The following is a 26687-nucleotide window of genomic DNA, read 5'->3' as shown; positions in this document are numbered from 1 at the left end:
GTTGGTGCCTCGAGCTGCCTGGTACTCCGATCGTCCCTTTCGCGATCTGATGATTGCTTGCAAGATAGTGTTGCACATGTCAGAGAACGATGTATGAGGGACAATCTCACCAACTATTTTACACTTCCGCTAACGCCCCGGGTAGCTCAACTATTGAGATGCGTTATATGTTTATACATGAGAGACTTTTATTACTTCGTAAAAGCACCGGCAAAGCGTCATTTTGGATTGTCCGAGTCGGGTTTCAGACGTTGACGATCCCGTTCGATTCGGTTTGAGCTTAGGCAACGAAGTTCTTGATGTCTGGTGGTCTGTTAGCTCCTGACACTGAAACTGAGAAATGTAAGCGCAACTTACTGTTGAGCCACTGAATGTACTCCTTCTGCTCCTTGTGGTCAATGTAGTCGGGGATGAACAGGGCAAGACGGGTGTTGATGCCACGCTCCTCAAGGTACTTCTCAAGGAGGATCTGGAGGTCCTCGTCTAGGTTGTTGAAAGGAGGGCCCTGTTAGAAGTTAGATTTGTTACGATTTACATGCAGCCTTTGCACATACAGTGTAGAGAGCGCGTCTTGACCAGTCCTTCTCGGCAGTGGCGGGGTCAGCCAGATCGGCGGTAGGGAAGTAGTAGAGGTCCTCGATGAGGAAGTCGCCGTCCTGGGCGGTGGCCTCGATAGCGAGAGCACCCTTGCCGGGACGCTCGATGCGAATGCTAGCGTGAGCGGGGAAGCCCTGCTGTTGGCCATCATCCTCGTAGTCGTCCTCAAGTTCCTCGCGATCAGCGGGAGAAACACGGTCCTCGGGAGCTACGCGAATGTTTCCGTCTTGTGTGGTGCCTTGGTTGATGGCGCCCTTGGTGTTGGCGCCGCCAGACTGCACATCCATGTCGGCATCGTCGTACATGGCATTGTCCTCAGTAAGCTCATCGCTGGGCTGGTTGTTGTTGAGGTCGGCGGTGGTGAAGGTGATTCGGATCTTCTCGTCGTTGTATGTGCGGGTAAGGACGACTTCCTGGTTGCCTGCCTTGTCCTCAATCTAATGGCTGTAAGCATTCGGCCAGTAGCAATGGTTATGCAGGGTCTTACCTCGAAAGGGCTGTTCTCAAGGTACTCCTTGATGTTGGCAGAGAGGTCCTCGTCTTCCTTCATGCCCTCCTCCATGGAGATCTCGCTCTGGATCTTCGCGACGAGCTCTTCATTGACTAAATCGCGTTAGCCGCGTTCTCTCACTGCAATGTATCCTATGCGTACTACCGCTGTCTTGCCTCCGCGCCGCTGACATGTGGAAAGAAGCTGTGAGGCGGGGAATTGGGGCAGCCCATGCTGGCTGGAAAGCTGACGTCTGTCGCAGCGACGACTGCGGGCGGACAGCTTTGGTGGAGAAACGAGCAGCAGACCGCGGGACGCTGCGGGCGATGTTGCGTAGGGACATCATGGTGGACTAAACGTGTGACTGGAATGGAACTTCAAGATGGCGATGCGATAGATGGCTCTCGAAAGCGTAACTTTTCGATGGCCCAAGCGCAGGCGGGCTGATGTCAAGCGGGATGCTTGGCGCCGAAATGCGGGCCCGCTGCTCACCTCCGTCCTCGGCCGTCTTGTTGATTCAGTATTTTGTGAACCTGGGGAAATCTAGTTCACATTGGCGCGTCGAGATTCCTCAAACTGTGGTTCCTGTTGTTTTTCAAAGAATCTAGATTGGTTTCGAGTGCAAGACCAATACTACGTCACTGCCCCGAATTCCTATTACCGCACGCGACGTAGACACGCCAAAACTTTCCCGCGCAATTGCTGCGCGTACAAACCTACTCCTATCACCACCGGAGGCTGCTCGACTTGAAACGTCATGGCGACCGCAACGACCGAGAAGAAGAAGCCAAGCGCAATGCGCTCAATCCTGGCAGGTGCAACTGCAGGTGCCGTAGAGATTTGTAAAGCATGCGCCCGGATCGTAATCTGATTCATGACTGACCCTGGACCAGCAATCACATACCCCGCTGAGTGTACGCACCGCATCGTATCCGCTTACATGACCAAGTCGAACCTGACCCCAACATAGTCGCAAAGACACGATCCCAACTCAACCGGAGATTACCTGATGGAAAGAAGCTGCCATGGCCGCCGTTCGGCAAGCAGTGGTACGCTGGATGCACAACCTTGATCATCGGCAACTCTCTGAAGGCGGGCATAAGTACGTCGTGGAAATAATGGGAAGGCGACTGTCTGACGCTTCACGCAGGGTTTGTCGCATTCGACATGTACAGGAATATGCTGGCAGACGCTGAAGGCAAAGTCTCCGGCCCAGCGACAGTCATAGCTGGTTTCGGTGCAGGAGCTACAGAGTCGCTATTAGCTGTGACTCCGTTCGAGAGTATCAAAACCCAACTGTAAGCAGCCTTGGTCGCATTCATGTACCTTCACTGACTCATCCGCCTAGTATTGACGACCGCAAGTCGGCAAACCCACGCATGCGAGGCTTCCTGCACGGATCAAGAATAATCGCACAAGAAAAAGGCATTCGCGGCTTCTTCCAGGGCTTCCTACCCACGACTGCACGTCAAGCAGCCAACTCGGCCGTTCGCTTCTCCAGTTACACATCGCTCAAGCAGCTAGCGCAGTCATACGTCACCCCAGGAGAGAAGCTCGGTGCCTTCAGCACATTCGGACTCGGAGGACTCGCAGGCATAATAACCGTCTACACTACGATGCCCATCGACACAGTCAAGACACGCATGCAGTCAATAGAAGCACGGAGCTCCTACAAGAACAGCTTTGACTGCGTGGCCAAGATCTTCAGAGATGAGGGGCTCTTCACCTTCTGGTCAGGAGCACTTCCAAGGTTGGGTCGGCTGATCCTCAGTGGTGGTATCGTCTTCACCATGTACGAAAAGTCCATGGAGCTCATGGACAAGTTTGATCCCCAGGGACGTTACATATAAATTTCCCGCATATATCTAGAGCCAGTAGCGAGTGCATTATCCGTTCGCCTGGTGTTCTACATCCATTTGCGACTGTGTTACACCATTGGTCTGGATCTCATTGGCTTGTCTGCATTCCTCGCTTCCCCTCCTCCGGATTGCCCAAGCGCCACCACTTCAGGACATGTAATGCATTCAAATGACAATATAGGTTCTAACCCAACATGAGTTGATCTTGCCTGGTGAGAACGAGTCAGAGCATCTTTTCCATATTGGGCTCCTGTCACTTGCATATCGACTGCCATGATCCAATGGAAAGTGGACCAAGGCTGAATCGATAAACATGGGACTTCCGCGTCAGTAGTTATTGGGTTTCGTGGCACCTTGTTTCGTTGAGATATGCAGGAACTTCACCGGTTTCTGAAAAGGCTAGCACCGCTTACACGACGGTATATCTTGTCGAACCACATTACAGAAGGCATGTTCAGGCAATACTAGGTGCAGTCTGCGAATCGGAAAGTACGGCGTGCTGCCTTCTTCATAAGTCTTTCATGGCCCGCACCTACTCGTCTCTTCTTCTTCGGTATCGCCGTGTCCAGAATCATCAAACAATCACTCTCTGTCTGATATAAATGTACAGCATTCCTTGAATATTATAACAACCACATACGGTACCAACGCATCACAATCATGCCTCCAGTCGTATTCATATCAACTCCAGAAGAGCTCTCTCTCATACTAGCAACGTTCGACGACCTGCCAGTATCCCCACCAAGTCTGTACATCGATCTGGAAGGCGCGAAGCTCAGCAGGAATGGTTCGATCGCTCTATTAACCTTGTATGTACTACCCAAGGAGACTGTGTATCTCATCGACATCCATACCCTGGGCGCTCGCGCATTCTCAACGCCTGCCACTGCAGCAACATCAAGCGTGACTGCGGCGCTTAATACTGTGCCGAGCACAACAAACCTCAGTGAAGACACCGGAAAGTCTACCATAACTCTGAAGTCTATCTTGGAATCGACAGCAATCCCCAAAGTCTTCTTCGATGTACGCAACGACTCCGACGCCCTCTTCTCCCACTACGCCATCTCCCTCTCCTGCATCCACGACATCCAACTCATGGAGCTAGCAACTACTACCCGCGGCTCCCGTGAACACCTCCTGGGCTTGGGCAAAGCCATCGACTACAATGCCTCACGCCTGAATATAACGCCGATGCAGAGGCAAGTCTGTAGCGCCATTAAAGAGGCTGGTGTCAGGCTCTTCGCTCCCGAGCGAGGTGGCAGATATGCGGTCTTTGAAGAGAGACCGTTGAGCCAAGCAATCAAGGATTACTGTGTGCAAGATGTGGTGCATATGCCTGGACTATGGAAGCTGTATGGTAGTAGAATGGCAGAAGGGGGCTTTTGGTGGACCATGGCTTTGGAGGGTGCAGCAAGTAGGGTGGATGAGAGTCATCAGGCGGGATATCAGCCACATGGGGACCACAAGAGGTACGGGCCCTGGACTGATGGGCAGATGAAAGAGGCGACGCGGCGCTGGAATGCTGGGCAGCGGAGCAATCTGTGTGGATAAGTGAGAGATTTGAGACTGACTGACGGTGGAAGGCTGGGGACTTGGTCAAACGATGGTTTGTAGATGCATCGTACTTGTTTGGCTGTAGATGAATGAGCAAACGAAAGTGAAGATAAGGGCTCTGGTATAGAATTCTGTTGTTTCTCAAGGTGACTTACGATACCATGTCTATCTCCGACATTCACCTCCACTTTGGTCACTCGCCTTTTCCAACGCTCACTACTACGATTTCAACTCCAAGACCAAGCCAACAGACACAACCTCAATCTCCTCTACTCAATCCAACACAAACTTCAACAGACAAGGCAATGTCCACACACGCCGCACAACTGCTCGAGCAGCAACTCTTCACTGCCATCAAGACACAAATCATCAGTCTCGCAACGCCTCTTTACGGCACAAGATCAGAAGACGCGTCAAAAGTCTACGATGTAGTCACCTACAGCATGACCACCAACAATGGCGGCAGTAGCAACGATAGCAGAAGCACCTTCAATACTGCTAGTACCAGCAGCAGCAACGATGGTGAAGAGAAAGCGATGCCAACACATGGAGTGGCATTGATCCTCTACACTGGCCCTCCAAGTTCGCCATTCACATCGTGGACACTCATCAGCCATGTGGAAGATCAGCCCGACATCATCACTGGAGCGAATTGTCTGTTGGAAGACTTGAGGAAAGGTATGGGTGGAGTTATTAGTAAGTTCACGTCACTTCTTGCTTTTCTGCTATTTTATTTTCCTATCTTCATTTTTGGATTGTATCATTGGAGCAAGGGAAATGAAGGTATGGTTGACTGATCGCATGGTCGGGAATAGATGTCTGCATGCAAACAGGTAATTGGGGGATGAAACATGGGAGGATTCCCAACGTTGCGGGTGTGAGCGAAGGAGGGCAGGAGGGTGAAGAGGAAGTCGAGCATGAGCATGGGGGCGAAGGAGGGGACAATATGGACGTCAGGCGTGGCGCTGAAGGAGGCGGCGGCAGACTGGACGATGCCAGCGAAGACCTGGAGCAGACCGGCCGGAGTCCAAGGTTGTCGACCATCATCGAGGAGATGTAGACATTCAACGCGTCAACGCACTTGAGGGGTGAGTTGGGGAGGTTTGGGGACTACAGCATGTTTGGGGGCGTTTTGTATGTCAGCATAAGGCAGCGGGATAGTCTTCGTGTACCTTCCACTGAGCAAATAAAGACCGTATCCTGCGGTGTAGTCGTTACTTACCTTTTCACGTCTTAGTACATACACCTGTGTCTCTACGTAGGTATCAAAGGTAGTTTATGATTCCTTACGATCCGTGAGCATCATGTCATGAAGTTGTTCATTCACACGCAAATCACTTCAATTGGAGCAAAGCGAGAACTATATTGAGAACACGAAAAGGACGCGAATATCACATTGGAACACTACCTAAAGATACGTAAAGATCAAATCGTGTACGGTTTCATCTGCCAGTGCCAATCGGACTCATCAGACTGTTACCACTACCACTACCACTAGTAGGACTCCGCACCATCATCGGCTTAATACTCTGGACTGGGCTCAATGGGTCTCGTTGGCTCGAACTCTGACTGGAGGTTCCTGAGCTGAGGCTGCCACTACCGTGACTGCGATTGCGGCCATTGATCGGACCTGGAGTGCTGAAGGGGTTACCGAGGACATAAGTGCCTGAAGACGCGGGCTCGTCGAAAGCGTCGGTGAATCCGGATACGTTAGAGAGCATCGACGAGGAACGACCGCGACCTCCACGCATGGAACCGGGAGTGCCGTTCATGTGCGAGTGCATTGACGGGAACGTGAAGCTGGAGAAACCATTGCCGTGAGGCGACATGTTCGTGCCTGGGAGATTGCCTTCTGGTGTGGTGGGAACAGACATGTGCTGGTGCGCTTGCTGGAGGAGGAGCTCTTCGTACTGCTGAACAGTCTGCAGGATTTGGCTGGTTGACATGTTCTGCTCCTCAGTGCGTCTTTCGTAACCATTGATGTTGCTCCGATACTGGTGCTCGACTTCAGCGCGCTGTGCTCGTAATGCTGCGCGTTCTTGCTCCCTTCGTTGCTTGGCGGTGAAACCTTCAGCGTTGGCAGTAACGAGACGATCGTGCTGCTCGTTGAGCCTGGTTTGACGCTGCTGAAGGCGCTCCCTCTTCTGGAAGGCAGTAGAAATATCGGACTCCACACTTTGCACTTGTCGCTCGATCTCCTCCTTGGTCTTGTCGAATTCACAAGCAACAGCATTCTTGTTGTCACGCTCCTTCTTCCACTCTGCCTTCTTGGCTGCAGCCTCCTTCGCCTCATCTTCGGGAATGCTTCCCAGATTTTCTGCTTGAAGGGAAAACTCGGCGGCAGCATCGTCAGCTTGGCGGATGTTCTGCGTGAATTGAAGGACGCGCTGGCGTTGGCGCTCATCACTACCTCCGGCGTTGGCAAGGCGGTTGCCGAGCGTGTCTACCTCTTTCTTGATGTTGGTAATGGCTGTCTTGTGGTCTTTCTTGTTTCGCTTCAATCGATTGCGCTGTTCCTGTAGTTGCTGGTCGGCTGCGGCAATAGAGTTCTTCAACGTGGTTGTTGGCGAAGAAGGTCGTAGGGTCTGATGGGCTGGCGGGGAGGCAATAGAAGCTGAAGCTGTCACGCATTAGCAAGGTAAGGCTACACAAGATGTTCTGCTTACCAAGTTCGGTTACCGGGCTGGCCGAGGTAATAAGACTCGCTGAGTAGAAGACTTGGTTGTCGTTGGTCCGAACAAACTCGCAATAATAGTTCGAGAGAGCCGTTAGACCAAATATTTCTCCTACCCAGTAGCCCGTTCCCTCTTGTCCCTGGAATCCGATCGGCTCGCTCTGTCGGATGCGGGTTGAGCTCCAGTCCGCGCCGTTGACGCGGATGTAGAAGGGCTTCGACTTGTCTATCCCAGACCCGACGCTGGAATCTTCGTCGTCCTGCTCTTGAAGGCCAGCTCCACCAGATAAACTAACACGAAATGAAATGTCGGAAAAGCCGACTTCTGAAATCCAAACACGATCGTCCTCCGATCTCCAAACAGCGTTTCCAATGTGATTTGCGTCTTTTGCGTTAGCCTCGTCGGCATCGTTGGCCGCCCGGCTACTCTCCATCTCTTTTAAAACTGTAACTTTTGTACTGGCAAGTGCAGCCCAGAATGGCTGCTGACTACGAACATGAGTAGCTTGCTTCCTCTTCCTCCTCCCACTACTCGCTTTATCCTTGATTGCGTGTGCTGCAGGCGACGGCCCCGGGGGGCGGCCATCGGTGCTCGAGGAGTTGGGCACGTCGGCAGTGGGATCGAGGTTCGTGGAGTTGGAGCGTTGCAGCGTGCCAGACTCTGGATCTGTCTTCTTGCCGGTGGGTAAGGTTGATTGTTCTCGTCGAGAGAGAGAGCGTCGGATGATACGAACGACACCTTGGGCCAAAATATGAATGCCCAGGAGGCTACGAGGCCATCCATGGGGGGTCGAGAAGCTTTCCAAATAGGTCGGCGTACTCGGGGGGCTCGTCAAGAATTCAAGGCCTCCCCGGGCGAGCCCCGTCCACAGGAAGTGGACGATGTGTTGCCGGAGAGGCCTGAATCTGAAGACGTGGCTCGAAAGAATGATGACGAAGCATATGACAATGCTGTTGGTCGTGCCCTTCTTGCCGGCTGCGGCACCGCCGAGCGCTATGGCTATGACGGCCTGTGCGAGGTCGAGGAAGAAATTCTGGGCAGGCACCCACAGCAGCAGCCATACGAGCAGGATGACGGTGTCGGCGATGATTGTGGTGAAGAGCGAGGGCGTGCCGCCGGAGCCCTGGAAGATGTCGGTGAAGGAGGGGAAGGCGGAGAGGGCGGAGAGGGGCGTGCCGGCCTGGGGCGGGACAAAAGTAAGCGTTGCGAACAGGAACTGGACGACGGTGAGGACGGTGGGGGGCAGCTGGAGCAGGATGATGAGGATGGCGAGGACGTCCCGCAGCGGACAGGACGTGAGAATGGTGGCGGGCACGGCGAGCATGCTGGCCATGGAGATAGACGCCGACTTGGAGGCATTGGTGTCGGCGCGGCGGAGAGTCGAGGGCATGGGATCAAAGGGCCCGCCGGCGCTGCCATTGTCGTACGAGCGGCAGGCCTCGGGGGTGTTGTCGAGCGAGGCATCCGAGCCAGCGCGCGTGCGGTGCCCTGATCCCGCCGACGCAGCAGCGGCCATGGTGTTGGCGTGGGCGCTCGACCCCGGAGCTGGATCGTGGGCGCTGGCGTGCTGCGTCATCTCGGTCGTGTCTACATGGCTGGGCAGCGGCGGCGAGGGCTCGCTGGGCTTCCCGTTGGCGTGGCCATTGAGCTGCGGGATGCTCTTCTGCTTTGTGATTTTCTTGCCGGGGGCCGCAAGGCCATTCTCGTGTCGCTTGTCGTGCGCCGCGTTCCTCTTCGACTTCGCTACCATAGACGGCGGTGCGGGTGCGAGCGGGCAAACCTCTCCCTGGCGCGACTCGACTGCTGCACAGGACGAGCCAGGACTGGAAGATGTTGAGCCGCTGCTCGGTGGGGGAGTCTGGGGGGGTGTCGTGTGCTGGGCAGGACGTGTAGGGAGCGAGGAAGGTGCCCTGCGCCTGCTCAGTCGTGCCTTCCGCCGGATGGGCTCGTGCCAAGACTTGCAAGTGCTAAACGTCAAATGCAAAGTCAACCAAGAAAACCCGACCGCCCAAGCCTCTGCGCGAGTGGGCCACGCTGTGACCAGAGCACTGACAAGCCACGATGCACCTGACGGCTGATTTGCCTGTCGACTCCGAGGTTCCACGTCTCAGCGCTGCCGACCCGTGGTTCACCACGACCGCCCTGCACATGCAATCACGACTCCCTCGACACGCTGCCTATCCGCGGCAAAATTCCATGTGTCCGGCTTGTACCGCCATCATCACAACCACGCGGGCAGCATATCTTGATGCTGCTGCCACGCAGATCAGCCGAGCTGTGTCCGATTCCAGTTCATGATGCCGATCTTGACCACGACAACAGAGCCGTCATTTCACTCTACCGGGGAAGCCAAGTATCGCCTGTCCCTCTCCGGCAGTGATCTTGCCTGTCTGGCACCTCGTCTCGCCCTCCTCTACATAGTCCCGCCGTCTGCTGCCTCTGCCATATCGCACAGCTGCATCGCCAGACAAACACGTCTTCCAAGGCAGCCAATTAGCCTGCGCCGGCTTCTTTAGCTTACCTGCTCATTTGCGTGCACCAGGACCCCCCTGAGCCATAGCAAGCTCCAGGGCGAATGAACCCGCGCTTTGTCTGTTCACCGCATGCCTGAAGTCTCTGCAGCGGGCAAACCCCGCCGACGCTATTACTCACGCCGCCGTCACCCATTGTCTGCTTCCTAGGTACGCGGATAGAGCGTGCCTGCCCCTTCGATGCATGAATCTTTACAGCGGCTGCACAGCAATGCTCATGCGACGTGTTACGCCACACCTTACTGAGCATTGCTATACCGGGTCAAGCGGTGCACTGTCAGCATCCCAAATTGTTCGGAGCATTTTTATCTATCTGTGTTCCCTCGAGGCGAGCATAGCGCGCAAGCCTTCCGCCTGCACATCCATGACCCTCTTCCGCCCTCTGCAGTGTGCCGGCGTGAAGCTTAACCCAACCACGCCAATAGCAGCCCGTTCGACTTGCAAATAAGGCAAGCCGGAACATCACGCGCGCAACGGGCGTGCAGATCGCTGCAATAGGCATCAGAACATCCCACTTCATGTACATCATTGTGATGAGAATCACGCCATGCAGTGGGTTCATGCGGCAGTTTGCCATTTTCCCATCGCTTGCATCTATACAACTGGTTTGACTGCCATGCGCCGACCTCGGACACGCGATCAACCCCGCGTGTTGTCTGTCCATGCCGCTGCAGGGGTATATGATGACGGATATGACGATACCTATGTAACACCGCTAGTAAATCCTACTCTACCGCCGCTACAGACGTGACTATTTGCTAGTCTTGTTCAAAGACGTCGCACTAGCGAAGCTTTCACGGAGCAGGATGAACGAGAAATCAAGGCACCGTTTGCGAATGCGAACCGCAGAGATCCAGGGTCTGATGAGGCGTTTTCTTGCAAGTATCACCATGTTCTACTGAGCCGCGCTACCAAAGTCTTCTTTAGCATCCGGTCTATCCCAACTACCCTTCTCTAATTCCCTAACTCGATCCAATAGCCCTCTGACCCTAATGCTGTTCTTCTCTTTCGCTTGTTCTTGTAGATTGAATGTCTCTTGGAACTTCTGGATCATAAAAGACGGCAATGGAGACTTCTTCGCTGTTCGATAGTCGTACACGACAATGTCTTCGGTGCATCGCGCTGCTGGTCGACGCTGGGCCTCTGAGAGGACTAGTACGTCCAAGATGAAGTGATCGGTGTCTTGTGTCGGTTTGTCTCGAAGCTTGTGCAGTACGGTCACCCTGATGATGTATGTGTTAAAACATTGAGCCCTGCATCTTGTAGTTTGCGTTCGTGGTCGCACCTATCAGGCCATTTCATGGGCTAGTTCTCCATCAGTGATGTTTCAAGAGTTCGGCCAGCCTTCAGCTGGACCGGTAGCGCGCGCAACTTACAAACTTGTAGTCTGTTTTGATGCTTCGCAATATCAAGCCAACGCTCTTCGGTGTCATGAGCTCCATCCACTCGGCTTTGTGTTGTGGGTCGCTCGCCGCAAAGTTCAACGTCCAGTTGACTCTCGCCGACTCAGCATAGCGATTGTACATGACATTATTGACATGACCTGCGAGATGTTAGGTTTGGATCTCCAAGGCTCGAGTAGAGAAGTAAGTACCCTTCACATCAGTCAGCAGTTATCAATATACACGTATTGGAGCCATCCTACCATGCTGTCCTGCACACGATCGGGCTCATATCAGCGATTATACACAAGTTCGTTAGACAGGATGCTAACCATTTCACCCCATACCACCTCTTGCCGGTAGAGACCTCGCCATTGCCTGCCTGTGAGAAACCCCTCGCTACCAGCTACAAGTTCTCGCCCTGTAAGACACATAAGGAGTTGGTTCTGCATCATGACGAACCACTTTTGTCATAACTCACAGTCTACTGCAGTCTCCTGTAATATCAAACCAGCTTCCTCAATCTGTGCAGGGTTCATTCCGAAACTAATACACTTGCCGATGCGTGTTCGAACGTCCGAGAGCCATCTTGGACTGAGCGCTGCAGTTGCAGGTGCTGTCAGATGTGAGTTAGCTATTGATATTCCGTGATGCTCCAGCTCTTCATCGTCAAAAGTGTAACGGTAGATGTTTGAACAATTGTGTAATGACTGGCTTGAGATACCTTACTAGTGACAACATACCTAACAACCGATCACATAGATGCGTGCTGCGCACACTAACAACATTAAAGAATCGACACCCAATTTACGTACCGCTTGAAGTAGACTGATACCGCGTGCGAGAGATTCTCTGCACTACCGGAAGAGCTGGCCATGCAGGTCTAGAACGAAAAAGCGCTGAGCGCACCAAGGGTCGCATAGTATTCATTATCGTGAAATACGGAGTCCAATGGGAAGACAGCGCGGTGGTGTTCACGAACGATTGCAGCAAGAGCTAGGGCGTTCCTTCCGAGGATACGGAAGACAAGCCGAGGATCCGCTACCTCCACATCCATTTCCATCCACAAGTCCGCCAGCCGCTACGTCAGGACGCGGGCCCGAGCGTTTGCTACAACTACTCCGCACCCTGCTCGTACACACGCGATTGACGTTTGACAGCTTTCTAGCATCGACTTCTTCGGACCTATACAACGTTTTCTTCCTTATTGAAAATGACACCCCCGAATCCCGCGCTTCGCCACCAGGTCATCCGGATCTACAAGGGTGCGTAGCATGGTCTTTTCCCTCGGCTCGTAGCAAACTCCATGGACTAACGAGATGAATAGATTTGCTTTTCATGGGACGGGAATATCCCCAGGGCTATGATTACTTCAGGACACGCCTACACAAGGCATTTGCGAGCCAAAAGAATTTGACGGACGAGGCCAAGATCAAGCAGGGCATCGAGAGGGCGGAGTACGTGAAGAAAGGCAAGTCACGCCATACCAGGCATCAAATGTATCATGCTAACATCTTATAGAGATTGAAGCACTGTCCGTTTGCAGCAGCTGCAAAAGCAAGATTGAAATCATTCCTAACTACATCCAGATACTATCTAAAGCGCTATCGCACCTTGCGCCAGCGCTACGACAAACTCGCCTAGCTGGTATAATACGATAACTGACATTTCGCCGACCATGGCCTTGCGTAGACCGGGATATCACAAATAACAAGGTACGCCACTTGAACTTTACGCCTTCTTGGCCCACCATATGCCGAGCTCGAGACACTCACCGCTCGAGGCACCTTTCTGCTCAAGCAGGTCGTTGATCATGGAGTTCCAATAACGCTGCCATTCCTCTTGGTTCTTTCCGCTGACTTCTTTGAGTAGAGGCTCGAGACTTTCAATCAACTGTATGACGACAAGCAATGCCGTGTGTCTCAGCGCTGCCTGCTCCTTGGTCAGAATGGAGCTCTCCAGGGTTGCGCTTCCCTTCTTGAGCTTCCCCGCCTCGCTTCCACGCCGCTTTATCGTCTCGCCCGCAGCTTCGCGCTCCCACCGTGGTTCACCGAGAAGAATCGCTACCCGCCGGTTTTCCACCTCGCATAGAGTGTCCGGCTCTTGAAGCAGGATTTGCGATATACGAGAGCAAGGAGTTGCCGTGAGCTTGCGTCGGTCCAGCGCTTCTTGGATCCACGAGTTGGAGTCTTGGAGATATTTGTTCTGCACATCGGTAAAGGGTGTGGTGTGCGAAATGAGGAACGTCCCAGTTGAGACAGCGCACGCGTACTCTTGAGGATTCTTGCCTGGTGGTGGTGGTGGATGCGGGAGGATCGATCGGATAATGTGGTCTGTGTCCCATATTTCCAACGTGCCCCCAGACTTTAGGATCCGAGTGCATTCATCGAGTGTCCTCTGCGAGGGCTGCCCATCAGGTATCACCATACTCAGGTCCTTCATCACGACGACATCGAACTCCTCATCATCGAACGGCAGCGGCAACTTGCGCAGATCATGCTGCACGAACTTCCAGTCGATGCCCTGGCGCTGCAAATCTCCAGCCAGATTGACAATGTCTAGACCGGTAAAGGAAACATCATCGTAACCCTGTTCTGTTTACGGTCAGCCCTGAACCGTACAGAAGGTGCGGGGTATACCTACCACTCAGCCATTCATGGCACACAGCCGACCAGTATCCGGAGCCACACGCAACCTCCAGCACTTTCTTCGGTGGGTATGAGGGGGTGGAGCCCATGGCTTTGCCGAAGACAGCTGTCGCAAGGAGGGTATGTAGGTTCTGGCGGTGGAGCTCGGGCAGGTCGCACGGGAGGGGGTAGCTCTGCGCGCTTCGAATGTATCGGCGGCCATGGCGCAGAATGAAAGGTTCGGTAGAAGGGACGCCCGTGTCGTCTCTGGTACTCTGGGTGGAGCTGCTGGACATGGAGCCGCGCGTTATGTCCATGTTGTGGCCTGAGAGGGTGCGCGCGCCTGTTGAGGCAGAAGTCGAAGACGCAGAGATGGTTCTACCGAGAGCGTCCGTGGTGGTCAGATCCCATTGCTTTGCTTCGACGGTCTTGGGGCGTATGGGAGGGCTGGCGGTGGCGTTGGCGCCGTAGTAGCGGTACTGAGGAGGGGATTAGCCAGAGAGGTTCACACGTAGAGCAAGCACAGTGTTCTTGCCAACTGCCAATCGCCCATGGAGACGACCTGGAAACGTGCTCGAGGTTGTCCAGTCTACTCCTACCCTAGCCCCACTGTTTTAGCGGGAAGGCGATATTGGGCCGGTCTTTAGTCGTCTGATAAGCACGTGTAGGCGAGTCAGCAATTAATGAGCGGGACGGCGGAGCGGATGCGACAAGGAAGCAGAGCTCGACTGGAGAGAGATCAGATCAGAGGATGGTGCCAGCACGCCTTGTATGTGAATGCAAGTTTCGGCACAGCTCCGGGTGTGGGAGGCAGCTCAGGTGAGGAGCTGCGAGGCCAGCCGAGGACACATCTCCAATCAACGGCTGCGGCTGTGTGAATCCCCAGGTTCTCTATGGCGATACATCGCTGGGCAGTGCGAGCGCCGCGAACGAGCAGCTTCTGGCGATGTGGCGCCCGTCTGCAGGAGCGCGGCATGAGCCGAAGACGTGCTGCAGGTGATATTCCAGCGTGGGGAAAGCCCGAGTCTAGCAGCGACAAGCTCACGAGGATATGCAGTGCACGGCGGAAACGAGGATCAAGGGCGAGGGTACTGCGTAATCTGTAGCCGTTCCATGGATGAAACACATACGTGAACAAGAGCACAAGCAGAGGAGGGATAAATGCACGTCGAATGCCCGCGGAGAGGGTGTGTACCTAGGTACCATGGCCAATCCTATACACTTGTTGGATAGTTGCCATGCACGTCAAAAGGAAGAACACAAGGACTACTCTGATGAACACCCAGCCAACGCGGGCACAGGCCCCGTCGCGAGAGAACAGATGGGCAGTTTCATGGCGTTCAGCTTGGATCGACGCTTCCATGTCACGTGGCCCGCTAAGCGGCGGACCCCAATGCATCGGGCAAGGTTCGACTGGGCTTCACGTATCATCGCATCACTACGCTCTCTATTCTTCACAGCGCTGCAGTTGGACCCGCTGACAGTCCGTCTGGCACGATTGAGCCCGATTGCCCTCCTGCGCGCCCTTTGACATCCTCAGCTGCCGTACGTGCGCCGCTTCCACACGCTTCTGCTGCCCGCTCGAGCTCCCCGTCCAACCTCTTCGATTCCCCGCCGCACCAACTGACTGCTCCATACCAGTAGCCCGCCAGGATATCAATACGAGCCCGCGCCCCAGCCCTTTATCTCCAGCACGCCTCGACGCCCGCAACCCCTCCGCCCTCGCTCGCTACCGAGTCCCCGCTCTACCACCACCTTCACTCGCGAACCGCCGGGATATCAACACATGGTATACTGGTGCCGCGTTTGCTGAACGCGTGCTCATGTCGAGGAGTCGCCCGGGCGCCCATGTTAAAACGAAGAAGATCGCGTGCCCGAACCCTTCCTCCTACCTGACGCCCCGACTCGCCAGAGCATTCCGCGCCTTTCACCCCCAACACAAAGGCCGCCTGCGCGACCCCAGATATCTTCCGCCGCGATTCCCTTAGATGGCCGAGTACTCGGTCTACCCCAGGGGAACCGGCAATACCTTCTATCCGCAACACACACAAAACATACGCAACCTCCCCAGCCGAGTGCGCTCACCCACGTCTACCGCCCGCATACCCTTCCCCAACCCCGACACCCCCTCGCCGTCACGGTCTCCTGGGCGCCAGTCGTCTCCCCAGCAGTTCGGCATGTTCAACCAGGCCCATGGGCACCAGGGCCACAACGTTATGATGAACGGGCGAGCAGGGCAGCAGAACTTCATGCAGCATATGAACCTGGGGAAGCCCTTCCAACACAACCAGCACCACCAGAACCAGCATCAACATCACCAGCAGCACCAGGACATCTCCGGAAACAATCATGTCGGCCAATTCAACCACCAGCACAACATCTCGAGTGGGGGTATGTCCAACGTGCAGCCCCACTTTACGCCGGGCCATCTCCAGAACGGCACACCAAACAGCGTTCACAGTGGACTCAGCAAACCACCAACCGAGCACTGGCAAGAGCAATTGAAGCTGCACCAGACCGCGCGTGAAATGACGCAGGCCCACTCACACGCTCGAATCCACCCGAGCGTTAGTAAGAGCATCGTAGCGGGAACATCAAACGGGATGCAAAAAGAGACGGACAAAGAAGAGCGCAATAGGCCTGCTGCTCAGCGGGTGGAGGATGCCAAGGATCAACACATTTGGACAATTCTCGATTTCGGCGGCCAGAATCTCAAAGTCATCACGCCAGCCTTGTTTGCCTACACTTTCCTGACCAAGCTTTACCTCAACTCCAACAAGCTCACCTACGTGCACCAGAAGATTGGACAGCTGCGGAACCTCACTCATCTCGATCTCTCCCTGAACAATCTGCAATACCTACCCCCGGAGATTGGCATGCTAGTGAACCTGAAGCAGCTGCTCCTGTTCGACAACCACATCGAGAATCTTCCATACGAACTAGGATCCTTGTATCAACTGGAAATGCTAGGTATCGAGGGCAACCCTATTCCGGACGACCTGAAACAGATCATAATGGAACAAGGCACCACGGAACTTATCAAGCACTTCCGCGAGAACGCACCCGGTCCAGAGGCGCCACCAGAGCGAGACTGGATTGTCCTCGATGAGGTTCAAGACACGGCACAAGAGACTGTGAGCGCGCTCAGCTACAACATCTTGTGCGACAAATACTGTACGCAATCACAGTACGGATACACACCGAGTTCAGCATTGGCCTGGGAGAGTCGCAGGGAGCTCATTCTTGCTGAACTGCGGGAGCGCGACGCAGACATAGTGTGTCTGCAAGAAATCGATCAAGATAGTTTCAACGAGTTCTTCCGAGCAGAGCTGGCGCACAACGACTACAAGGGAGTATTCTGGCCGAAATCACGAGCGCGTACCATGGCAGAAAGGGAAGCAAAGCTGGTCGATGGGTGTGCCATCTTCTACAAGAACAGCAAGTAAGTTGTTATCCGTTTCGTCTTGCGGAACCCCACTAATCAGCCCAGGTACATCTTGCTGGACAAGCAGCTCATCGACTTTGCCAATACAGCCATCAACCGTCCAGATATGAAGGGCGAACACGATATATTCAATCGAGTCATGCCCAGAGACGATATTGGCGTTGTTGCTTTCCTCGAAAACCGTGCTACAGGTTCCAGGTTCATCGTCGGAAACGTACACGTCTTCTGGAACCCTGCGTTCCAGGATGTCAAGCTTGTGCAAGTCGCCATCCTGATGGAGGGTATCACCAAGCTTGCAACTCAATGGACTAAGCACCCGGCCTGCAAGAACAAGGTGGTGTACCAGTTCACGAATGGCGATAGCGAAGAAGGAGCCGAACCCGACCCGACACAGGAGCCCGGACCTTCCAAGGAATACTCTGATCCTTCCGATATCCCCGTGTTGCTATGCGGTGACTTCAACTCGCTGCCATCCTCTGGTGTCTACGATCTCATCACACATGGCAACGTTTCGAATGCTCACGTGGATCTGGGAAGCCGCAAGTATGGTAACTTCACACGAGACGGTATATCCCATCCATTCAGTCTCAAGTCCAGCTACGCATCTATCGGCGAGTTGGCGTTCACGAACTACGTACCTCACTTCCAAGGAGTCCTGGACTACATCTGGTACTCGACAAACACACTGCAGGTGGTAGGTCTGCTTGGCGAGATTGACAAGAACTATCTCCAGCGGGTACCGGGTTTCCCCAACTACCACTTCCCCAGTGACCACGTGGCCCTGTACGCGCAATACATTGTGAAGAATCGCAAAGAGGCGAAGAAGGTGTCCGAAGTCGACTTTGGACCAAGCCGCGATCGAAGGAATTGATCGGCTTGACGTCGTTTGGCCTCCGGGCATGTCAATACGCTTTCTGGTGCAGCAATCTCCGTCGTTTTCAGGCGTCATTTGCTCGGTGTTCGGTTGCTACGGTTCGCTCGCGTCCTTTGCGGGCTTCACGATGGAGATTTAGGTTTGATAACGGGGTGAATCGCTCGATAGACGGTGCGCGGTCTGATCACTTGGGAGGTATGAGCAATGCCAGCGGTTAGTGCAGAATCTCGCATCATGTTTGTTGTTAGTGTCTGGAACATGTTTTCCTTGGTAGCCTGACGATGGAAGGACCACTACTCTCTTTTTCAACATGCGAAGCGTTTGGCTTTCTGTGGCTGGTGTTTGTCGGCATGGGATGTTTGATCTATTTTCTGGGTTCGTCTTGCGTTCATCTTTTCTGCAATGTATCAACTAGGTAGCTCCTTCAAAAAAGCCTCGTCGCCTGCACTCCAGCAGGTCTGACTACGGTTTTACCGTTCAACATGTCCTCGATGCACTTGTGGTGTAACGTGGTTGCGTGAGGAACGCTGCGTGAACATGGCATTCGGACCATAGATGCGTCATGGGGCAGCGTCAACGGCCACAATTCGCTGGAATGAGCCGTCGAGGAGGATGAGGGGAAGGGGTCTCGCTTGACCGCCGCGGCAGGGACCCACTTAGTTGACATCGACGTGCGCTCCTCGACAACTTCGTCCAGGCCGCGCAACTCGCAATTACCTTCCTCCTCCCTGTACATCTCGAGCCACCTCTCTTCTCGTACACTCTAGACACAATGGCTGCTGCTGCGACGAGCGAGCTAAAGCTCGACCCCAAGTACGACCACTACGACTTTCCCACCGTCGCTCCCACCGCCCAACCAGGACACCCAGGCCACACAACTCCAGAGCAAGATGCCCAGGTCTTCCAGCTGAGAACCCAGCTGGAGCAGTCCGGCCACACCAAGAACCTCGACACCCTGACTCTGGTATGCTCACCGCTTCTCTTGCGAGTGCAAAGGCCTCAAGCTAAACAATCTACAGCTGCGGTTCCTCCGCGCGCGAAAGTTCAATGTCGAGCTTGCGAAACAGATGTACGTACATGCCGCATGGGGGCACTGTAGAAGAATGGCTGGAATGTATGCTGACAGTCACCAGGTTCGTTGACTGCGAGAAGTGGAGGGCCGAGTATGCTGGCGTCGGCGTTGAGGAGCTCGTCCGCACCTTTGACTACAAGGAGCGACCCGAGGTCTTCAAATTCTACCCCCAGTACTACCACAAGACGGACAAGGTACGTGGCTTCTACTTGGGCTGAGAGCTCAGCCCAGATCTGACCAACAAAACCTCTGACGCAACACTAGGATGGCCGCCCACTCTACATCGAGCAGCTCGGCAACGTCGACCTCACCGCGCTCGGAAAGATCACCTCCCAGGAGCGCATGATCCAGAACCTTGTCTGCGAATACGAAAAGATGGCCGACCCCCGTCTTCCTGCCTGCTCCCGCAAGTCGGGCTACCTCCTCGAGACATCTTGCACAATCATGGACCTGAAGGGCGTTGGTATTGGCAAGGCTACCTCCGTGTACGGCTACCTCGGCGCCGTCTCGCAGATCAGTCAAAACTACTACCCCGAGCGTCTGGGCAAGATGTACATCATCAACGCCCCCTGGGGTTTCTCGGGTGTCTTCAGCGTGGTCAAGAAGTTCCTCGACCCCGTCACAAGCGCCAAGATCCACGTTCTCGGCAGCGGATACCAGAAGGAGTTGCTGGCGCAGGTCCCAGCCGAGAACCTGCCCAAGGCATTCGGTGGATCATGCGAGTGCGAGAAGGGCTGCCAATTGAGCGATGCAGGCCCATGGTGGGATGCACAGTGGGCAAAGGAACCCAAGTGGGCCAAGAAGAGCGACGATGCGATTGACAACACGGCTCTTCCTGCACCTACCGAGGGCGTTGCGGGTACTGCACCAGCTGCGCCTGTCGGCACCGACCCTGCCACCGCACCTGCGCCTGCCACTACCTAGGCGGAGTGTGTCTTCGAAGCAGGAAGGGGTGTTTAGAATGTCAACGGTATGGCGTAGGGGCGTGATATTCGAAAGGGGGTGCGCTGATTGCAGCATAGATAAGCGTGGTAGGTGTTCACGCTGCGGCATAGCAAGTGTAAAATGTCATCATACAGGTTTCAAGAGCAACTAGCTTACAACGCGCACACCTTTCTGCATGAGACTCATGTGTGACTACTGATGTAGAAGCAGCTAGATCTGGTCACGAATGTTGGTCATCTTCGACTCAAGAGCCTGGGGTTGTAGGCAATATGTGCCTCTCTTAGACATGTCACTGGGATATGACTTGCGCTTGGCTAGGTGTATGATGGTTTACTGAATAAGTCTAAAGCACGATTGTGTACAATGTGTAGAGGGAAGTTACGCTGACTATACTACAGAAGAGGACAGCGCTGGCGCTGAGATGTCGGAAGCACTAAATGGTTGTCTTTGCTGCCATATGATGGAGACATACTTCAATGCAGTAGTCAAAAAGGTTGTCAAAGGTGCCTAGCCCCGCTGGCGATGCAGGGCGACTCAGTGAAAACCGCAAGGAGCCAGAACTTCCCTTTTCCCTACTTCCGTACTATCGGGTCTAGTGTAGCGACTGTGCGAGGGGGAACGTCCGTACAAATTGCCCTTTTCTTCTCTCTCCCAGTTCCACACTCCCCAAACGTTGCACCTCAAACCGCTCGTCTCCGAACACAAATTACAAAGCAATCTTCTGTGCTTCAACCCTACAATGCGTCTGCGCGCTAGGTATGTTAAGGAAAGAACCTACTACGACTCTGCGTCCGACGAATGCGACGTCGACCCTGAGCCTGACGATGCTCTTCTCCAAAAGTCCTCAGAGTCGGATAATGACGCTCTTTCACAGTTTTCGGATGACGATACTGTCTGTGTCGTTGTCGGCCAAGAACCAAATCTAAAAAAGTTCTTCGTGGACCCGTACCGCATCTGTTATTGTAGCAAGTTCTTCCGGAATGCTTTAAGAGGGGGATGGAATTCAGCACAGACTCTCGAGGTCACTCTGAAAGAAGAGAACCCTAGGATATTTGCTTGGTATCTGGACACACTCTATGTACGCATGCTCACACGATCAGCGTATCCATATCTTGGCTAACGAAGAGTTCATAGAATGGCACCAAGCTATCCTTCCAAGGCCAGCCGTGGTCATTCCAGCCCATGAGCGAGCTCTACGTCCTCGCCGAGATGCTCATGGACGACTCCACTAAGAAATCTATCCTGGCAGCCATTCGGAAACGATGCGAGAGCCCTCAATTCGGCCACTCTCTCCCGGAGCCATCTGCAGTACGTACCATCTACGACGGTACACCCGAGTCGAGTCCCGCGCGTCGTTTAATGGTTGACATCTTCTCCCAACGTGCAAGTAAAGAGCGCATTGAACACTGGACGACGGAGAACCTGCCGAAAGACTTCCTCCTCGATCTGTCGGTCAATCTCATCGCCCAGCGTCCCCTTCCCGATGACGATAATAGGGGTCACGATGAGGGCAAGAATGCTAAGAAGCGTGCAGCCGAAGAAAGTGACGACGAGTTAGCCCTCTATCTTGACTCGCTAGAATCGCCTCCAAAGGTGAAGAAGAGGCTCAAGTTGCGTGTCGGCGGCCGTGATAGCCTCGCCTTTCTTGATCAGTACTCTGCGGTAGCCGATGCACATTCAGGAAACACAAAGACGAAGGTCGCTCTTGGTTCCCAACACGACACCGCATACATCAGGTAAGCTCTTGACCGTAGACAACGCAAGCGGACATTTTACTGACTTCTACAGGGCTGAGCGCACAGCCGAATGGCAGACAAACATTAGCAACCTCCAAGGTGGTCGTCCTCTTAAGCCGCAGATAATGACCGATGACGGTAGGAGTTGGTTCGAAACCACATGAAATTGAACGAGTCGATTGAGGAATAGACGCTGTAGTGGGAGAAACATTGATGCTATTCATTCGTAGGACACGACTACGGATTCTTGGGAAAACAACAACGGCAGGAGGCTGGATGTGTTTAGTCCAGTCAATAAGACGAGAATAACTCTGACACCCGGTTCTGCATCTCGCTCACCACTTAGGAGTCTGTGCTCATCGCCGAAAAAGATGCTCAACTCAACACACATACAAAGTGATGAAGTCAGAAAGCTTTTGATAGATTACCAGGTATGTTACTATCATATAGATCGGCAGCGAAAGACCCGTGGAGTGACACATGCCACCTCAACCCTGTAATCGCCATGTTCCCTCAAAGCGATGCTCTTTCTCGCCGAGAGCAGTCGGGGAGAAAGCACGTAAAGTACACACCCAATAAACCATGAGACAACTAAATATACCGCTACGCCGTGCTCCAATATAACATGCATCCCACAAAGACAGTAGACCGACTTACAGTGTTGTGTTCTTTGACTCAGACCGCCAACAAACCATGTCGTCGCGATTTTGGATCGATAGCACCCTACGACTAGATACGGTGCTTCTCCGATTCTGCATAGATAGTCAGCATTGTGAGTGTTATGTGATGGAATGCACTACTAACCGAGTCGCGAGTACAGCATGTATAGTGCCATTTGGTTGCATTCTTGTGTACCCGTGATGGTAACAAGACGCTCGTTGCTGTTGTCGGTGGGCTCGTTGATCTTGATGACACTGCCACTGAGCTGGCGGATTTCATTGATCTTCGCACCGCCCTTGCCAATGATGGCACCGACCATGTCGTTGGGAATGAAAATCTGCTGGGTAAGAGGTTGGCCAGGCATGCCACCAACAGCTGCGTGTGGAGCGGCGCCGCCATGCGCAACAGGCGCTGCAGCAGGGTGACCGCCGTAAGGAGTGGGCGCTGCAGGACCACCATAGGGACCACGGCTAGGCGAGCCAGCGCCGTAAGGCATGTTGGGGTGACCGTACGGCGACTGCTGTGGAGGCTGTCCATGCTGCATGTGCGGAGCACCATAGCCTCCGTGAGCAGGAGTTCGCTGGGGTGGTTCTTGGCGACGGAAGTTCTGTGGGTGAGAGTACTGACCTCCGGCGGGCTGGGGAACGTATGGTTGAACAGACATGCCGCCTGGGACGACGTTGGCAGCCATACCACTACGGGTTGCATATTGGGATGCAGCCGGTCCACCGAATCGCTCGGTCAGCTGCTCGACCAAGGTCTGAGCAACATAGTACACAGCAATGTGCACAGCGTCAGCAACACCCAGTACGATCAACGAACGTTCGCCAGAGTTGGGGAGGAGAGTGTCAGATGCGTTCAACTTAGCGTTAGAAGCCTCTTGGATCTCGCGGATGCGAACGCCAGCCTTTCCGATGATGGAACCGATAAGGATGTGAGGAATCAGAAGACGCATAGGGTAGGCCTTGGAGGTGGATGTAGAAGGTGTCTCGAGGTCCTCCTGGTTGAGGGTGCGCACAATGAGGCCGAATGCCTTGGACACAGCATCAACTTGGCCGCTTACAGTAAGGATGCGTTCAACAGCGCCCCGAGAGTAGTCGCTAACGGTGCACTTGGCGCCGGACAAGCGACGAATCTGAGTCACATTCTCTCCGCCCTTGCCAATGATGGTAGCGGCCTCGCTGGTGCCAATGCAAGCGCGCACATGCAGCCAGTTGGTCTCGTCCACCTGCTGGTTGTGATTTACAGGCCGACCATTAGCACCTGATGTGGATTGGATAGGCTGAGTCTCAAGGATAGAGGGTGCGTCTGGGACAACAGTGTCGGTATGGATGGGCTGGGCACCGTTCTCGACAGCAGCTTCAGCCACTTCGGGTACCACCTTTACGTCCTCTTGTGTGATGCCTTCCGTGGCGATGTCGTCGGCCTGGACTGGTTGCGCGATGTCGATGTTGTCTGGGTTGGGCGCATCCTCCTTGACCATCTTGTCGAGAGCAGGACGCTTGGCATCGGGTTGGTCATTGGGTCCGGCAGGCGATGAGGGTTCCTCGAGCGGTCGCTTGGCCGAGGAAGCCGCGATGGTGGGTGACGCGGACATGTTTTCTGTTATGAGTTGTGGATCTTGAATTGGGAACGGGTATGCACGCTCTTCACAGTCGAGGAGCGTTCAAACGGGAAGGTGAGATTTGTTCAATTGATCTCGATTATTTGCGACTTTATGTACAGCGGGGGCCGTGAAAGAAAGCGTGCTGTGAGGGCGGGCTGGAGGGAGTCGCGACAGTACGGTGAAGGTGCGAGGAGGTAAGGTCGCCGGGAGCTTGAAGGAGTTTGGAGCGTGCAGAGGGTGCAGTGGTCGGAGGAGAGAGGCCTCGGGAAGCGAGGAATCGGGTATGATGGTGCTTGTGATGGAGCGGGAGAGTCGGAAAGGGTGTGTGTTTCTTGGGACGAGGTGAGGTCGACAGAGGAAGAAACTGGCCCAAGTAAAGAAAGCTCGCTCGTCAAACCTTCTCGGCAACGGTCCGGCGTCTCAGGTGCGGAGAGCTCGAGGTTGCGCGCTTTCCTTCTCAAACGAGAAAGCAATGTTAGAAGAAGGGGTGGGCCGCGATGGAGAAGGAACTGTGGGCGATGGTTGATAACAGCAGGTCGTTTGTCGCGAGGGAGGAGGCGCAAACGATGCAAAATGGAGCTATCGCGGGGAGATCGGCGCTAAGTCTTGGCGCGTCACGTGTGGTACTACGACTTTGTCTGTAAATACCGGTAGCACGGCGACTGAGAGACTGTTGAGTTCCTTGCGGTGCAGCGGGAGCCTTAGTGAGTACACAGTTGAAAGGGGTGAAGCCCTCCTCGCTCGCCAGGCACCACTGGCCCGTTAGCGACATCGGTGGACCGCACTTGAACTCACAGCCAGCCGCTCGGAGAAATGGCGCAACTACAGAGTGAGAGTCTCAGGAAGATACGCGAGTATGTCGAAGGAGCTCGGGGCCTGCAGGACGATGTCGTCGACTTTGACGCGTCCAGCACCGAGGCGCGTCTGGAGCAGACAGTGAAAGAGCTGCAGGCACGCGTGAAAGAACAACAAGCAGCGCTTGACAAGGTAACGCGATAAAGACGCGTCTAGAAAGGATGATACTGACAAAGTAAAAGTTGCGATCTCAGTCACATGTTGATATAGAGACGGCCGCCTATGCATCGGAAGATCCGCGTCAGAAGCTTCAGCAGCTCGCAGCCGTCAAAGACGCGTACAAACAGTTGAAGCCAACAGCAACGTACCTCCCCGCCCAAGGATCAGTTCTGCCTGCATTATTAGCAGCACGCACACTTCAACAGAATGTCCAAGGAACGAAGGAAGCCATTGCAAGCACTCAGAGCCAACTCGGCACAAAAGAGGCCACGCTTCGTCGCGAAGAAGCCAACTTACACGATGCCCACCTTCTCACTCAGGCAATGCAGAATCGCATCAGACGGCTACGCTCTCAGCATGAAGATCGCTCTCAGAAGACTCCTGCTCAACTTGCGCGAGAACTCATCGCAGCAAAGCGCGCAAAGAAGGAGAACTACGACGCGGAGATGCAGCGTCTGGGAGAAGCTATGAACAACTTCATCAATGACTACCTCTCTAGCATGCTTGCAGCAGAAGAGCTCGGCGGCCCTGTCGTAGGCGACATGCTTGACATAGAGGACGATACTCTTGCTGCCGGTTTCACAAAGAAAGGACGCGCAAAGTCATCGAAGAAACCAGTCTCAGACAAGACGCGACAGCGCAGGATCGATGAGATTTGGGGCAAAAAGGCTTCTCTCGATGCTGAAGAGGAGGAGGAAGAGCCGCCTACTGAGGCTGAAGCTGCGGATGCAGAGATGCGACAGTTGATTGAGAATCTGTTTGCTACTCTGATGGGACCAGGAGGTGGAAAGGCATACTTTCAACTGGAGCGAGACTCTGCTGCTTCACGTTTCTTGATCAGGGCGAAGATTGCGCAGTTCCATCCGAAAGATGCGAGGAGGTTGAGGTTAATTGACTTTGGACGAGAGCTGGATGACTGAGGGCGTTGCAAACTGCTATCGCAGTCATCAACCTGATGTCCTGAGAGAGGTGCACATGCTGAGCATGAACCGGCCTCTACGCATACCGGTCAGGTGTTGCCTCGTTACGAGACGCATGCCCCCTTAGCCATACATTATCCAAAGCCTTGTCGGTCTCTCGTGTTTATTCAATCCTTCGGCCCATGTCTGCAAAGAGTCCCTCTCACCTGTGGCGGTGCACCTGTGTCCGGTATACAGGCCGACATCATACGTTACTTTTAGGATATGTCAATACCTTGGTTCCGCACAGCTCCGCTCCACACATGCACGCACGCCTCATGCGGCCCACACATGCATCCCGCGCAACACATCATCCACAAGCCAGGTTTTGGGTCAGGATAACCCGGCTATCGCAAGACGCGTCCGATCTCCTTTCGTCAGTGCAGCGTCCCAAATGGAATCTTGACCCGACTCTCGGAGACACTGTTCCGAAGGGAGTAAATGTGGGATATTGGACATCGGAAAAGTACAAAGAAGGTCTTATCGGAGCAGTGGTATTGAAAGGCTGGGGGTTCGTGCACGTGCGCTTGAACGAAGGATTCCAGGGCAACGTTACCATGTACAATAATATGGCTCAATATGACAATGGGGATCTTCCCGTCCTGGCGCTTCCGCCGAGAGAATCTGACAGCAAAGCGATCATAGCAGTATCAGCACATGG

At 54.1% G+C, this 26687-nt stretch overlaps 11 protein-coding genes across 11 annotated transcripts; 7 read left to right on the top strand and 4 right to left on the bottom strand.

Moving 5' to 3' along the window:
• Positions 1-280: 280 nt before the first annotated feature.
• On the bottom strand, positions 281-1433 carry J4E85_006020 (uncharacterized protein; the record flags this gene model as incomplete). Its single annotated transcript, XM_051470261.1, has 5 exons — positions 281-303; positions 358-505; positions 555-1034; positions 1085-1200; positions 1250-1433. The coding sequence occupies 5 exons, from the start codon at positions 1431-1433 to the stop codon at positions 281-283; spliced, it is 951 nt and encodes a 316-aa protein (XP_051325749.1).
• A 411-nt stretch (positions 1434-1844) lies between these two features.
• On the top strand, positions 1845-2937 carry J4E85_006019 (uncharacterized protein; the record flags this gene model as incomplete). Its single annotated transcript, XM_051470260.1, has 5 exons — positions 1845-1929; positions 1981-2001; positions 2058-2189; positions 2238-2385; positions 2436-2937. The coding sequence occupies 5 exons, from the start codon at positions 1845-1847 to the stop codon at positions 2935-2937; spliced, it is 888 nt and encodes a 295-aa protein (XP_051325748.1).
• Positions 2938-3606: 669 nt separating this feature from the next.
• On the top strand, positions 3607-4497 carry J4E85_006018 (uncharacterized protein; the record flags this gene model as incomplete). Its single annotated transcript, XM_051470259.1, has 1 exon — positions 3607-4497. The coding sequence occupies one exon, from the start codon at positions 3607-3609 to the stop codon at positions 4495-4497; it is 891 nt and encodes a 296-aa protein (XP_051325747.1).
• A 308-nt stretch (positions 4498-4805) lies between these two features.
• J4E85_006017 (uncharacterized protein) lies at positions 4806-5560 on the top strand (the record flags this gene model as incomplete). The annotated part of the gene is made up of 2 exons (XM_051470258.1): positions 4806-5196; positions 5334-5560. 2 exons carry the CDS (start codon positions 4806-4808, stop codon positions 5558-5560), a joined length of 618 nt encoding a protein of 205 aa, XP_051325746.1.
• A 382-nt stretch (positions 5561-5942) lies between these two features.
• J4E85_006016 (uncharacterized protein) lies at positions 5943-8925 on the bottom strand (the record flags this gene model as incomplete). Its single annotated transcript, XM_051470257.1, has 2 exons — positions 5943-7120; positions 7167-8925. The coding sequence occupies 2 exons, from the start codon at positions 8923-8925 to the stop codon at positions 5943-5945; spliced, it is 2937 nt and encodes a 978-aa protein (XP_051325745.1).
• A 1676-nt stretch (positions 8926-10601) lies between these two features.
• On the bottom strand, positions 10602-11965 carry J4E85_006015 (uncharacterized protein; the record flags this gene model as incomplete). Its single annotated transcript, XM_051470256.1, has 5 exons — positions 10602-10929; positions 10992-11011; positions 11083-11249; positions 11570-11682; positions 11904-11965. The coding sequence occupies 5 exons, from the start codon at positions 11963-11965 to the stop codon at positions 10602-10604; spliced, it is 690 nt and encodes a 229-aa protein (XP_051325744.1).
• An 854-nt stretch (positions 11966-12819) lies between these two features.
• Positions 12820-14268, bottom strand: J4E85_006014 (uncharacterized protein; the record flags this gene model as incomplete). The annotated part of the gene is made up of 3 exons (XM_051470255.1): positions 12820-13682; positions 13732-14194; positions 14227-14268. The coding sequence occupies 3 exons, from the start codon at positions 14266-14268 to the stop codon at positions 12820-12822; spliced, it is 1368 nt and encodes a 455-aa protein (XP_051325743.1).
• A 1435-nt stretch (positions 14269-15703) lies between these two features.
• CCR4 (Glucose-repressible alcohol dehydrogenase transcriptional effector) lies at positions 15704-18031 on the top strand (the record flags this gene model as incomplete). Its single annotated transcript, XM_051470254.1, has 2 exons — positions 15704-17157; positions 17206-18031. The coding sequence occupies 2 exons, from the start codon at positions 15704-15706 to the stop codon at positions 18029-18031; spliced, it is 2280 nt and encodes a 759-aa protein (XP_051325742.1).
• A 775-nt stretch (positions 18032-18806) lies between these two features.
• On the top strand, positions 18807-20030 carry J4E85_006012 (uncharacterized protein; the record flags this gene model as incomplete). Its single annotated transcript, XM_051470253.1, has 4 exons — positions 18807-18998; positions 19054-19103; positions 19168-19300; positions 19371-20030. The coding sequence occupies 4 exons, from the start codon at positions 18807-18809 to the stop codon at positions 20028-20030; spliced, it is 1035 nt and encodes a 344-aa protein (XP_051325741.1).
• Positions 20031-20790: 760 nt separating this feature from the next.
• On the top strand, positions 20791-21951 carry J4E85_006011 (uncharacterized protein; the record flags this gene model as incomplete). The annotated part of the gene is made up of 3 exons (XM_051470252.1): positions 20791-21129; positions 21186-21787; positions 21840-21951. 3 exons carry the CDS (start codon positions 20791-20793, stop codon positions 21949-21951), a joined length of 1053 nt encoding a protein of 350 aa, XP_051325740.1.
• Positions 21952-24866: 2915 nt separating this feature from the next.
• Positions 24867-25987, top strand: J4E85_006010 (uncharacterized protein; the record flags this gene model as incomplete). Its single annotated transcript, XM_051470251.1, has 2 exons — positions 24867-25040; positions 25091-25987. The coding sequence occupies 2 exons, from the start codon at positions 24867-24869 to the stop codon at positions 25985-25987; spliced, it is 1071 nt and encodes a 356-aa protein (XP_051325739.1).
• Positions 25988-26687: the final 700 nt, after the last annotated feature.

The sequence above is a fragment of the Alternaria conjuncta genome (assembly GCF_024043145.1).
Source record: "Alternaria conjuncta strain BMP 0040 chromosome Unknown scaffold_8, whole genome shotgun sequence".
Taxonomy (NCBI): domain Eukaryota; kingdom Fungi; phylum Ascomycota; class Dothideomycetes; order Pleosporales; family Pleosporaceae; genus Alternaria; species Alternaria conjuncta.
This window is presented reverse-complemented; position numbering and strand designations above follow the sequence as displayed.